This window comes from Bombina bombina, chromosome 3 (assembly GCF_027579735.1).
Source record: "Bombina bombina isolate aBomBom1 chromosome 3, aBomBom1.pri, whole genome shotgun sequence".
Taxonomy (NCBI): Eukaryota; Metazoa; Chordata; class Amphibia; order Anura; family Bombinatoridae; genus Bombina; species Bombina bombina.
Window position 1 is genome coordinate 1,034,289,108 of NC_069501.1, and position 13,820 is coordinate 1,034,302,927.

Genomic DNA, 13,820 nt, shown 5'->3' on the forward strand with positions numbered 1-13,820 from the left:
AAAGCCTTAATTATAGAGCGAGACAGATTATATTTACACTGGAGTCTTGTAGTACATTTCTTATGTTGATCACCCTCTTGCAAAAAATAAATAAATATATATATATATATATATACATACATACACACGGTATATATATATATATGGTATAGTAATGTATTTGTGTCATAACAAAAGCTCTTTGCCAGTTTTTATTTTTTTAAAGAATATTGAAAAAAAAAAAAAAATTTACCTTGAAAGCTTTTTTTTTAGAAAGGCAACAAAATGCTAATTGTAAAATATAGAAGGTATATGAGAATACACTGTCATACAAAGCAAACAAGAGGGTGACATTTAGTATATTTACTCTTCACTATTTTTCCAATTTAAGGTACATGCACAATGTTAACCAATGTGCTCTCGGCATCTACCTTAATTATGATGAAACTAATGCATGCCATATACCTTCTGTGATTACAAATACAAGTTGGAAAAAAATATATACTCAACCAACGGAAGTGCATGGTCAGCAACGATAGGACAAGAAGACAGACACAAAGGTAAGATATTAAAAGACATGACATACATAGTACAAAGTAAAAATAAATAAAAAAAAAAACACTCAAAAGACAAACTCATTTGGTTAGGGTGCTCATGTTTTACATTGTATTTCTGTCAGCCGTCTTTATAAAATATTTTACTATTACACAGAAAGGTTACCCAACACCAAATGTATTATATGCACACAAGATTAGGAATCATATTTGCTTCCTAGGTAATTTATCAAACACTCATTCATGCCAGTATAGCGCCCTGACCTGTTAGTACATAACATCTAGCGAGGGTAAGAGATAATTATAAACAACATCATTTATTAAAAATTAATCATTTAGGATTTTTGTTAGATCCAACTTGGCTGAAAAGCTAAATATTAGATGAGCAAAACCTTAGGTTACATTATTTGTTAGTGAAAATATTCCCAAAATGGATGCGGTTACCAGCATTTGGTTGATTCCAGCACCTGACTTATTACAAAAAATACAAACTGAGTGCTATAAAAAACACTGCTATTTCACTAATGAAGCCTGAAGTTTTGCATGAATACTAAATATAAGAAGAAGTTGGGCATAACTGCTTAGTGTCTACTGTCTACTCCCAATTTTTATATTTCTCTTTCATCCTTTTCTATGAAGTTTTAGAATCAAACGATTGGAGGACGACTTGCATAACTATCCCACTGAGGCTCAGGAGGCTACTATACCACACATGGAAGAAGCCTGAAGCTAAAAGGGATATGAAACCCAATTTTATTTCTTTCATATTTCAGATAGAGCATGCAATTTTAAACAACTTTCTAATTTATTTATTTAATCAATTTTTCTTCATTCTCTTGGAATCTTTTGATGAAAAGCAGGGATGGATGCTTAGGAGCCGGCCCATTTATGAAGAACTATATGGCAGCAGTTTTTGCAAGAATGCTATCCATTTACAAGAGCACTAGATGGCAGCTACTTAGGTATCTCTTCAACACAAAATATCACGAGAGTGAAGCAAATTCGAGAGTGAAGCAAATTTGATTATAGAAGAAAATTGGAAACTTTTTTAAATTTGTATGTTCTGTCTGAATCACAAAAGAAAATGTTTGGGTTTCATATCTCTTTAAAGGGACACTGAACCCAAAAAAATTTCTTTCACGATTCAGATAGAGCATGCACTTTTAAGCAACTTTCTAATTTATTGCTATTATCAATTTTTCTTCGTTCTCTTGCTATCTTTATTTGAAAAGGCAGGAATGAAAGCTTTGGAGACGGCCTATTTTTTGTTCAGTATCCTGGATAGGGCTTGCTAGCCATCCAATCAGCAAGCGCAACCCAGGTTCTCAACCTAAAATGGGCCGGCTCCTAAGCTTTTATTCCTGCTTTTTCAAATAAAGGTAGCAAGAGAACAAAGAATAAATGATAATAGAAGTAAATTAGAAAGCTGCTTAAAATTGCATGCTCTATCCGAATCATAAAAGAAAAAGAAATTTGGGTTTAGAATCCCTTTAAGAAAGAACACACTTTTCATAAGCCATAAAGGCTGCAGAACAAGCGCAGGTGGTTAAATATACTTTTGAAAGTATTGAAAAACAGAATTTATGTTTACCTGATAAATTACTTTCTCCAACGGTGTGTCCGGTCCACGGCGTCATCCTTACTTGTGGGATATTCTCTTCCCCAACAGGAAATGGCAAAGAGCCCAGCAAAGCTGGTCACATGATCCCTCCTAGGCTCCGCCTACCCCAGTCATTCGACCGACGTTAAGGAGGAATATTTGCATAGGAGAAACCATATGGTACCGTGGTGACTGTAGTTAAAGAAAATAAATTATCAGACCTGATTAAAAAAACCAGGGCGGGCCGTGGACCGGACACACCGTTGGAGAAAGTAATTTATCAGGTAAACATAAATTCTGTTTTCTCCAACATAGGTGTGTCCGGTCCACGGCGTCATCCTTACTTGTGGGAACCAATACCAAAGCTTTAGGACACGGATGAAGGGAGGGAGCAAATCAGGTCACCTAAGTGGAAGGCACCACGGCTTGCAAAACCTTTCTCCCAAAAATAGCCTCAGAAGAAGCAAAAGTATCAAACTTGTAAAATTTGGTAAAAGTGTGCAGTGAAGACCAAGTCGCTGCCCTACATATCTGATCAACAGAAGCCTCGTTCTTGAAGGCCCATGTGGAAGCCACAGCCCTAGTGGAATGAGCTGTGATTCTTTCGGGAGGCTGCCGTCCGGCAGTCTCGTAAGCCAATCTGATGATGCTTTTAATCCAAAAAGAGAGAGAGGTAGAAGTTGCTTTTTGACCTCTCCTTTTACCGGAATAAACAACAAACAAGGAAGATGTTTGTCTAAAATCCTTTGTAGCATCTAAATAGAATTTTAGAGCGCGAACAACATCCAAATTGTGCAACAAACGTTCCTTCTTTGAAACTGGTTTCGGACACAGAGAAGGTACGATAATCTCCTGGTTAATGTTTTTGTTAGAAACAACTTTTGGAAGAAAACCAGGTTTAGTACGTAAAACCACCTTATCTGCATGGAACACCAGATAAGGAGGAGAACACTGCAGAGCAGATAATTCTGAAACTCTTCTAGCAGAAGAAATTGCAACTAAAAACAAAACTTTCCAAGATAATAACTTAATATCCACGGAATGCAAGGGTTCAAACGGAACCCCCTGAAGAACTGAAAGAACTAAATTGAGACTCCAAGGAGGAGTCAAAGGTTTGTAAACAGGCTTAATTCTAACCAGAGCCTGAACAAAGGCTTGAACATCTGGCACAGCGGCCAGCTTTTTGTGAAGTAACACAGACAAGGCAGAAATCTGTCCCTTCAGGGAACTTGCAGATAATCCTTTTTCCAATCCTTCTTGAAGGAAGGATAGAATCCTAGGAATCTTAACCTTGTCCCAAGGGAATCCCTTAGATTCACACCAACAGATATATTTTTTCCAAATTTTGTGGTAAATCTTTCTAGTTACAGGCTTTCTGGCCTGAACAAGAGTATCGATAACAGAATCTGAGAACCCTCGCTTCGATAAGATCAAGCGTTCAATCTCCAAGCAGTCAGCTGGAGTGAAACCAGATTCGGATGTTCGAACGGACCCTGAACAAGAAGGTCTCGTCTCAAAGGTAGCTTCCAAGGTGGAGCCGATGACATATTCACCAGATCTGCATACCAAGTCCTGCGTGGCCACGCAGGAGCTATCAAGATCACCGACGCCCTCTCCTGATTGATCCTGGCTACCAGCCTGGGGATGAGAGGAAACGGCGGGAACACATAAGCTAGTTTGAAGGTCCAAGGTGCTACTAGTGCATCCACTAGAGCCGCCTTGGGATCCCTGGATCTGGACCCGTAGCAAGGAACTTTGAAGTTCTGACGAGAGGCCATCAGATCCATGTCTGGAATGCCCCACAGCTGAGTGACTTGGGCAAAGATTTCCGGATGGAGTTCCCACTCCCCCGGATGCAATGTCTGACGACTCAGAAAATCCGCTTCCCAATTTTCCACTCCTGGGATGTGGATAGCAGACAGGTGGCAGGAGTGAGACTCCGCCCATAGAATGATTTTTGTCACTTCTTCCATCGCCAGGGAACTCCTTGTTCCCCCCTGGTGGTTGATGTACGCAACAGTTGTCATGTTGTCTGATTGAAACCGTATGAACTTGGCCCTCGCTAGCTGAGGCCAAGCCTTGAGAGCATTGAATATCGCTCTCAGTTCCAGAATATTTATCGGTAGAAGAGATTCTTCCCGAGACCAAAGACCCTGAGCTTTCAGGGATCCCCAGACCGCGCCCCAGCCCATCAGACTGGCGTCGGTCGTGACAATGACCCACTCTGGTCTGCGGAATGTCATCCCTCGTGACAGGTTGTCCAGGGACAGCCACCAACGGAGTGAGTCTCTGGTCCTCTGATTTACTTGTATCTTCGGAGACAAGTCTGTATAGTCCCCATTCCACTGACTGAGCATGCACAGTTGTAATGGTCTTAGATGAATGCGCGCAAAAGGAACTATGTCCATTGCCGCTACCATCAACCCGATCACTTCCATGCACTGAGCTATGGAAGGAAGAGGAACGGAATGAAGTATCCGACAAGAGTCTAGAAGTTTTGTTTTTCTGGCCTCTGTCAGAAAAATCCTCATTTCTAAGGAGTCTATTATTGTTCCCAAGAAGGGAACCCTTGTTGACGGAGATAGAGAACTCTTTTCCACGTTCACTTTCCATCCGTGAGATCTGAGAAAGGCCAGGACAATGTCCGTGTGAGCCTTTGCTTGAGGAAGGGACGACGCTTGAATCAGAATGTCGTCCAAGTAAGGTACTACAGCAATGCCCCTTGGTCTTAGCACAGCTAGAAGGGACCCTAGTACCTTTGTGAAAATCCTTGGAGCAGTGGCTAATCCGAAAGGAAGCGCCACGAACTGGTAATGTTTGTCCAGGAATGCGAACCTCAGGAACCGATGATGTTCCTTGTGGATAGGAATATGTAGATACGCATCCTTTAAATCCACCGTGGTCATGAATTGACCTTCCTGGATGGAAGGAAGAATAGTTCGAATGGTTTCCATCTTGAACGATGGAACCTTGAGAAACTTGTTTAAGATCTTGAGATCTAAGATTGGTCTGAACGTTCCCTCTTTTTTGGGAACTATAAACAGATTGGAGTAGAACCCCATCCCTTGTTCTCTTAATGGAACAGGATGAATCACTCCCATTTTTAACAGGTCTTCTACACAATGTAAGAATGCCTGTCTTTTTATGTGGTCTGAAGACAACTGAGACCTGTGGAACCTCCCCCTTGGGGGAAGTCCCTTGAATTCCAGAAGATAACCTTGGGAGACTATTTCTAGCGCCCAAGGATCCAGAACATCTCTTGCCCAAGCCTGAGCGAAGAGAGAGAGTCTGCCCCCCACCAGATCCGGTCCCGGATCGGGGGCCAACATTTCATGCTGTCTTGGTAGCAGTGGCAGGTTTCTTGGCCTGCTTTCCCTTGTTCCAGCCTTGCATTGGTCTCCAAGCTGGCTTGGCTTGAGAAGTATTACCCTCTTGCTTAGAGGACGTAGCACTTTGGGCTGGTCCGTTTCTACGAAAGGGACGAAAATTAGGTTTATTTTTTGCCTTGAAAGGCCGATCCTGAGGAAGGGCGTGGCCCTTACCCCCAGTGATATCAGAGATAATCTCTTTCAAGTCAGGGCCAAACAGCGTTTTCCCCTTGAAAGGAATGTTAAGTAGCTTGTTCTTGGAAGACGCATCAGCCGACCAAGATTTCAACCAAAGCGCTCTGCGCGCCACAATAGCAAACCCAGAATTCTTAGCCGCTAACCTAGCCAATTGCAAAGTGGCGTCTAGGGTGAAAGAATTAGCCAATTTGAGAGCATTGATTCTGTCCATAATCTCCTCATAAGGAGGAGAATCACTATCGACCGCCTTTATCAGCTCATCGAACCAGAAACATGCGGCTGTAGCGACAGGGACAATGCATGAAATTGGTTGTAGAAGGTAACCCTGCTGAACAAACATCTTTTTAAGCAAACCTTCTAATTTTTTATCCATAGGATCTTTGAAAGCACAACTATCCTCTATGGGTATAGTGGTGCGTTTGTTTAAAGTGGAAACCGCTCCCTCGACCTTGGGGACTGTCTGCCATAAGTCCTTTCTGGGGTCGACCATAGGAAACAATTTTTTAAATATGGGGGGAGGGACGAAAGGAATACCGGGCCTTTCCCATTCGTTATTAACAATGTCCGCCACCCGCTTGGGTATAGGAAAAGCTTCTGGGAGCCCCGGCACCTCTAGGAACTTGTCCATTTTACATAGTTTCTCTGGGATGACCAACTTGTCACAATCATCCAGAGTGGATAATACCTCCTTAAGCAGAATGCGGAGATGTTCCAACTTAAATTTAAATGCAATCACATCAGGTTCAGCTTGTTGAGAAATGTTCCCTGAATCAGTAATTTCTCCCTCAGACAAAACCTCCCTGGCCCCATCAGACTGGGTTAGGGGCCCTTCAGAAATATTATTATCAGCGTCGTCATGCTCTTCAGTATCTAAAACAGAGCAGTCGCGCTTACGCTGATAAGTGTTCATTTTGGCTAAAATGTTTTTGACAGAATTATCCATTACAGCCGTTAATTGTTGCATAGTAAGGAGTATTGGCGCGCTAGATGTACTAGGGGCCTCCTGAGTGGGCAAGACTCGTGTAGACGAAGGAGGGAATGATGCAGTACCATGCTTACTCCCCTCACTTGAGGAATCATCTTGGGCATCATTGTCATTGTCACATAAATCACATTTATTTAAATGAATAGGAATTCTGGCTTCCCCGCATTCAGAACACAGTCTATCTGGTAGTTCAGACATGTTAAACAGGCATAAACTTGATAACAAAGTACAAAAAACGTTTTAAAATAAAACCGTTACTGTCACTTTAAATTTTAAACTGAACACACTTTATTACTGCAATTGCGAAAAAACATGAAGGAATTGTTCAAAATTCACCAAATTTTCACCACAGTGTCTTAAAGCCTTAAAAGTATTGCACACCAAATTTGGAAGCTTTAACCCTTAAAATAACGGAACCGGAGCCGTTTTGAACTTTAACCCCTTTACAGTCCCTGGTATCTGCTTTGCTGAGACCCAACCAAGCCCCAAGGGGAATACGATACCAAATGACGCCTTCAGAAAGTCTTTTCTAAGTATCAGAGCTCCTCTCACATGCGACTGCATGCCATGCCTCTCAAAAACAAGTGCGCAACACCGGCGCGAAAATGAGGCTCTGCCTATGCTTTGGGAAAGCCCCTAAAGAATAAGGTGTCTAAAACAGTGCCTGCCGATATTATTATATCAAAATACCCAGATAAAATGATTCCTCAAGGCTAAATATGTGTTAATAATGAATCGATTTAGCCCAGAAAAAGTCTACAGTCTTAATAAGCCCTTTTTGAAGCCCTTATTTACGATCGTAATAAACATGGCTTACCGGATCCCATAGGGAAAATGACAGCTTCCAGCATTACATCGTCTTGTTAGAATGTGTCATACCTCAAGCAGCAAGAGACTGCTCACTGTTCCCCCAACTGAAGTTAATTGCTCTCAACAGTCCTGTGTGGAACAGCCATGGATTTTAGTGACGGTTGCTAAAATCATTTTCCTCATACAAACAGAAATCTTCATCTCTTTTCTGTTTCTGAGTAAATAGTACATACCAGCACTATTTCAAAATAACAAACTCTTGATTGAATAATAAAAACTACAGTTAAACACTAAAAAACTCTAAGCCATCTCCGTGGAGATGTTGCCTGTACAACGGCAAAGAGAATGACTGGGGTAGGCGGAGCCTAGGAGGGATCATGTGACCAGCTTTGCTGGGCTCTTTGCCATTTCCTGTTGGGGAAGAGAATATCCCACAAGTAAGGATGACGCCGTGGACCGGACACACCTATGTTGGAGAAAGTATTCTAGTTCCTCCCTTAAAGCAGAATTTAATTTTGTTGTGGTGTTCTAAAAACTGAAAAGCTCAGAAAAAAAACACCAGTTATATAAATAAAAAATGTAAGATTTAAATTGATGAATCTCAAAATGGGAGTTTTGAAAAAGGACAAATCCTTTCTAAAAGCTTCTTAAAATGTAATAAAAGGAACTAAACAAATTAGATAACAGAAATAAATTGGAAAGTTATTTAAATTTGCAAACTTATAATTATAAAGTGTTTATGGTCACTTTAAATTAATCACATATACTTGAAAGTTTTTTTTTTATCATATCAACTTTTCCAAGCTACACATATTAAGGTCATATAGTCTTTAATTGTAAAGTTTATTTTCAAGATCAATGAATATTTATAGTAGCCCCTCTTTAAAAAAGGTTTCTATTTTACTGATATCAATCTGGAGACATTATCTCTGAAACTATAAACAATAAAGAAGATGAGGTCTAGGGAGCTATAAAGTAACATAGGAACCTTTACCTGCTGCTAATATCACTTTTAATACAACCAAGTATCCAACTGGCCTTACCTGCTGTAATAATGCATTGTTTACCAAACTTCTGTCTTAATAACAATTAATAATAATTCCTTACTCCTCTGTTACTGTCAGTAAAGTGACATCGCTTCTCTAATTAACAAGACCAAGGACTAATTCCTGAAGAACACGACTAGTGAATTCTCCTAATTTGAAAGCACCCTGTTAATCCACACTCTATTGTCTATCTGCAATACAACATTAGATTTCTATTCTTGACCTAGACCAGTGGTTGACAAATCTGTTTAAAATGTTGGAGCCAGTAAGAATATTTAGTAGCCAGACATACTTTTAGGAGCCAGACAGTGGTATTCGTATATAGATATTTGGAGAATAACCCTAAAACTTAGGAACCAGGGATAAAATTCTAGGAGCCGGTGGCTCACCGGCTCCTGGGTTTGCCGAGAGCGGACCTAGACCAACAAGGCAATACAGATTATGTAGTAGTGTTTTTCTACAACCTAGATAGTCTATATCTTCTGCTCCATGCCGGAATATCATTTTGAGTACACAGTCAAAGAAATCAAACCGATTAGTCTCACATGGCGTTCTGTAGTGACACCATGTTTGAGTGGAACTAAACCAGCATTTGGTACCCTCTAAAAGTCTGCCATAGTCTATAAATTAAAAGATAATTTAATCAACCCAACAAAGGTGTCTGTATGTGGGGATGATTACTAATGTCACAGGCAGGGGTTCACGTGATGATAGGGAATGACAATCTTTGCAGGTGCAAATGTGTCCTTCTTTCTTTATCTGTTAAAAAAAATAAACTCTTCAGATGAAGCATACCTTCTAGTCAGCCCACCTATAGCCAAAGAGGCAGAGATTGAAGCAACACAAACAGGACGGGGAATTGCATAAAAGCAGGATATCTCAACCCTTCAAACTGTTCCAATTTACTCCTGCAGCTAGATGATGCCTACCCACTAATAATTAAACATGGTCCTATGAGAACATACACACACTACATCTGCTGCATACCATAAACTCTTAGCTATAAGCAATAAGACTATTTGCTTACCATTGTTTCTATGACTGCATTTTAACAAACACCTATTATGTCAGTCCTGTGGTTCAGCTCTTACGCCTAATTAACTACACAAGGGACATGTTAATTAGCTAGCAAACCACAAAACCTGAATGATAAAAGTCATTTTTGATTCACAAAAGCGTATCCTATCAATAAAAGCAAAAAAATTCTACAGAAACATATTGCCAATAATTTTATATTTTTATAATATGGAAACATAATAAATAAAGATTTTTATTGTGCACCTACAAATGGTGAACAGAATCAGGACATAATAATTTTTTATCTGAAGTAGTAGAAATAACCTCTTACTGCTGCTTATATTCAAGATGGTACTATTAAGCGAAGTATTAAAACATTATATAAATGCTCAAATATTGTGCCTGTAAATGTTACTATTTCAAACAGATTTGTACTATAATTAATTCTTATCTAAAACAGTTCTACTGTCAGTAGTATAAAGGCCTATATAAGCTAGCAAACAAGCAATTTAATAAAGACGTAATGTCTGCAATGACAACTACTATATTATTCTTAATTTCCAATTAAAGTCAAACTACCAATTTATATTGACGTGCGGTAAATTAAAATGTGGCTGAATTCCAGTCACTTACTATCAATCCTAATGGAGGATCTGTACATTATATATGACTCCATTTAACCAATCCTATATTTAGATACCATTTTTGTACTCAACATACAATTATCTTCTGGTCATGTTTTTTTTTTTTTACAATATAGTTAATGTTGTGCTAGCATTGTCAGAAAACGTCAATTTCCTTCAGACATCTCTACAGGTAAGTTGGATACAATTTACTATAATTGGCAAAGTTGGATAATTATGAGATTAAACCTCACTTCTGCTATTTTTAATTTGCTCTACAACAACGATTTAAAATTGCTGTATCATTAATATAACCTTCTAGCCTGCTTTATATTAAAGGGTTATGAAACCCAAAATGTTTCTTTCAAGATTCATACAGAGCATTCAATTTAAAAAATAAGTTTTCTAACTTTACTATATTATGCCATTTACTTTGTTCTCTTGGTATCCTTTATTGAAAAGCAGGTAAGTAGTTTTAGGTGCACGCACTTGTCTGAAGCACTATTTGGCAACAGTTTTGCAAGAATACATTTAGCAATATTATGCATTTACAAGGGCACTAGATAGCAACAGTGTTTTCTTCCATGTAGTGCTCCAGAAAAGTGCATGCAGCCTACCTAGGTATGCCCATTAACAAAAAACCCCAAGAGAATTAATCAATTTAATAATAGAAGTAAATTGGAAGCTTTTTTTTTTTACCTGTTTTTATCTGTTTCAGAAAATAAAAAGTCTGGGTTACATGTCCCTTTAATATTTGTAACGTATTGGTGCATTGAGTAATCTGTAATTCACACAGCTATTAAAACATTAGCAATATTTTATCAGCATTTACTTTTCCTCGCTACCTATAAACATCTTACTTTACACACAGTTTAACATGCAAACAATATTTGTATGTATTAAATAAAATATACATTACCCTGTCACCTGGTTTAAGAACTTGTTCATTTTTGGTTCCCAGTTTGTTGAGCAGGGTATAAGCAAGCCTAACGCTTCTTGTCCACAGTTTGCCTGGAAAATAACAATGTCAAATGAGCTATTGCTTTTAAAAACCTGTGATTAATATCAAACCAATCCCATTAAAGAAAAACATTTTTGCTGAATAAGGCATCTTCTGTTTCACGTCTTAAAGTAAAGGGATATAAAACCACAACAACAAAAAAATCATGATTCAGATAGAACATACAATTTTAAACAAGTCCTTTCCAATTTACTTCTATTATCAAATTGTCTTTGTTTTCTTGTTATCTTTTGATGAAAAGCAGCAAGGTAACTTCAGAAGTGTACACGTGTCTGCAGCACTATAAGGTAGCGGTTTTGCAACAATGTTATACATAAACAAGAGCACTAGATGGCAGTGCTATTTCCTGTCATCTAGTGCTTCAGGCATGTGCATACTATCTATCTAGATATCTTGTCAACAAAGAATAACAAGAGAATGAAGCAAATTTGACAATAGAAGTAAATTGGAAACTTTTTTTAAATTGTATTCTCTATCTGAATCATGAAAGAATTTATTTGAGTTTCATGTCCCTTTAACTCAACCAATAATATAATAGACCTAAGAGCGCTGCGGAATCTGTTGGCGCTCTACAAATAACCAATAATAATATCAAAAGCCTAACACAGCAAATCATCATGACTGCAAAAGTATTGCAGTTGCTTTCAAGTATATCACATTGACAGCAACCAAACAAAAGCATTAATTTTAAGTACCTTAATTCAATTTATATCTTTTGAAATCACTTTTTATTATGGGTGTTTGGGGGGGGGGGGGGGGGGAAATAAAACAAACACTTAGTATGAGATTACTAACAACCGGTACCTAAACTGCAGGGCAACAAAAGGGACTCCAGAGTAACATCTAGAAGCTGGTTAAATGGTTCCTACGCCCCTACATCCTACCATGGCCTTTGCAACTAGAAGAGGAGAGAGTTCGCCCAAATTTATTAAAAATCCTCTTGGGTGGAATTTGAAAAAAAAAGAAGAGCCAGAAGACCCTAATCACAATAAATCTACTGTACTTTTGATCCAGCAGATTGTAAAAAGAGGCCAAGAGTTCATTAAGATAAAGTAATGACACATTCTGATTGGATGAGAATCAGCACTAAGAAATCACAAAAAAATAGATTGATCAATGAGATATTTGCATTGCTTCAAGACGCCATTAAAGGGACAGTTAGGCCAAAATAAACTTTCATGATTCAGATAGAGCATGACATTTTAAACAATTTTCCAATTTACTTTTATCACCAATTTTGCTTTGATCTCTTGGTATTCTTAGTTGAAAGCTTAACCTAGGAGGTTCATATGCTAATTTCTTAGACCTTGAAGCCCACCTCTTTCAGAATGTATTTTAACAGTTTTTCACCACTAGATGGTGTTAGTTCACATATTTCATATAGATAACACTGTGCTCGTGCACGTGAAGTAATCTGGGAGCAGGCACTGATTGGCTAGACTGCAAGTCTGTCAAAAGAACTGAAAAAAGGGGCAGTTTGCAGAGGCTTAGATACAGGATAATCACAGAGGTTAAAAGTATATTATTATAACTGTGTTGGTTATGCAAAACTGGGAAATGGGTAATAAAGGGATTATCTATCTTTTAAAACAATAACAATTCTGGGGTAGACTGTCCCTTTAAATGATGTCATGGAGTTAAAGTATTAACCAAGTCAGAATGTATTATTATAAATAAGGTTGAATGATATTTCTTGTTACATTTTCAAGTTAAGTCAAACAATTCAACACCCAAAGTAAACGTTGCAATTATTATATATAATAACACTACCCATTAAAGGGATATGAAACCCCAAAAAATGTATTTTGTGATTTAGACAGAGGATACAATATTTAAAAAGTTTCCAATTTACTTCTATTATCAAATTTGCTTTGTTTCCATAATATTCTTTATTGAAGGGAAACCTAGGTAGGTGTCTGCCATCTAGTGCTCTTGCAAATGGATAACATTCTTGTGAAACTGCTGCCATATAGTGCTCTAGAAATGGGCCGGCTCCTAATTATTGGGGGTTGATTTATCAAAGCCTTCAGCAGGCTTCACACCCTTTATGACTGCAGCGTATTTACCAAGCAGCGGTCAACAGACCGCTGCTTCCCTAACCTTTCGCCACCTCTTTGGTGGCGAATTTCAATCTCCCCGGTCTCGTCCGACTCCTGCCCGCGCGTGGTAGGCTGTGCACGGGCAAGGGGCAGGATTGACCGCAAGCGCAAAATAGTGCTCGTATGCAATGCTGAATTCCGGCAGCGGAATTCAGCCCACCAGGGGCAAGCTGCGGCGACCGCAGCTTCATAAATCAAGCCCTTATTATTATCAGTTAGTTGTAGAGCGCCAACAGATTCCACAGTGCTAAAACCTCCTAAACATATGTCCCTGCTTTTCAACACATACCGAAAAATAAATAATAGAAGTAAATTAAAAAATAGTTTAAAATTTGGGTTTCATATCCCTTTAAGTATTAATGCCACTTTTTTAACCAGCAAGAACACTAATAACCAACTCCTCATTTCACTCATTGCAAGGAAGGAGTAAGTAAGACATGACATCTTTGTTTTATATTATTATTATGGCAATGTCTTAAACCTAGTTTCTAAATAGCAGACCTCAACTATGCCAAACAGG

At 38.6% G+C, this 13,820-nt stretch overlaps 1 protein-coding gene across 1 annotated transcript in view; it reads right to left on the bottom strand.

Annotated features, from left to right (window-relative positions):
- Positions 1-13,820, bottom strand: part of DIP2B (disco interacting protein 2 homolog B) — a 624,447-nt gene that overhangs the window by 234,350 nt on the left and 376,277 nt on the right. Inside the window, 1 exon segment of the mRNA XM_053708237.1 lies at positions 11,100-11,191. Coding sequence (XP_053564212.1) covers positions 11,100-11,191 — 92 coding nt within the window.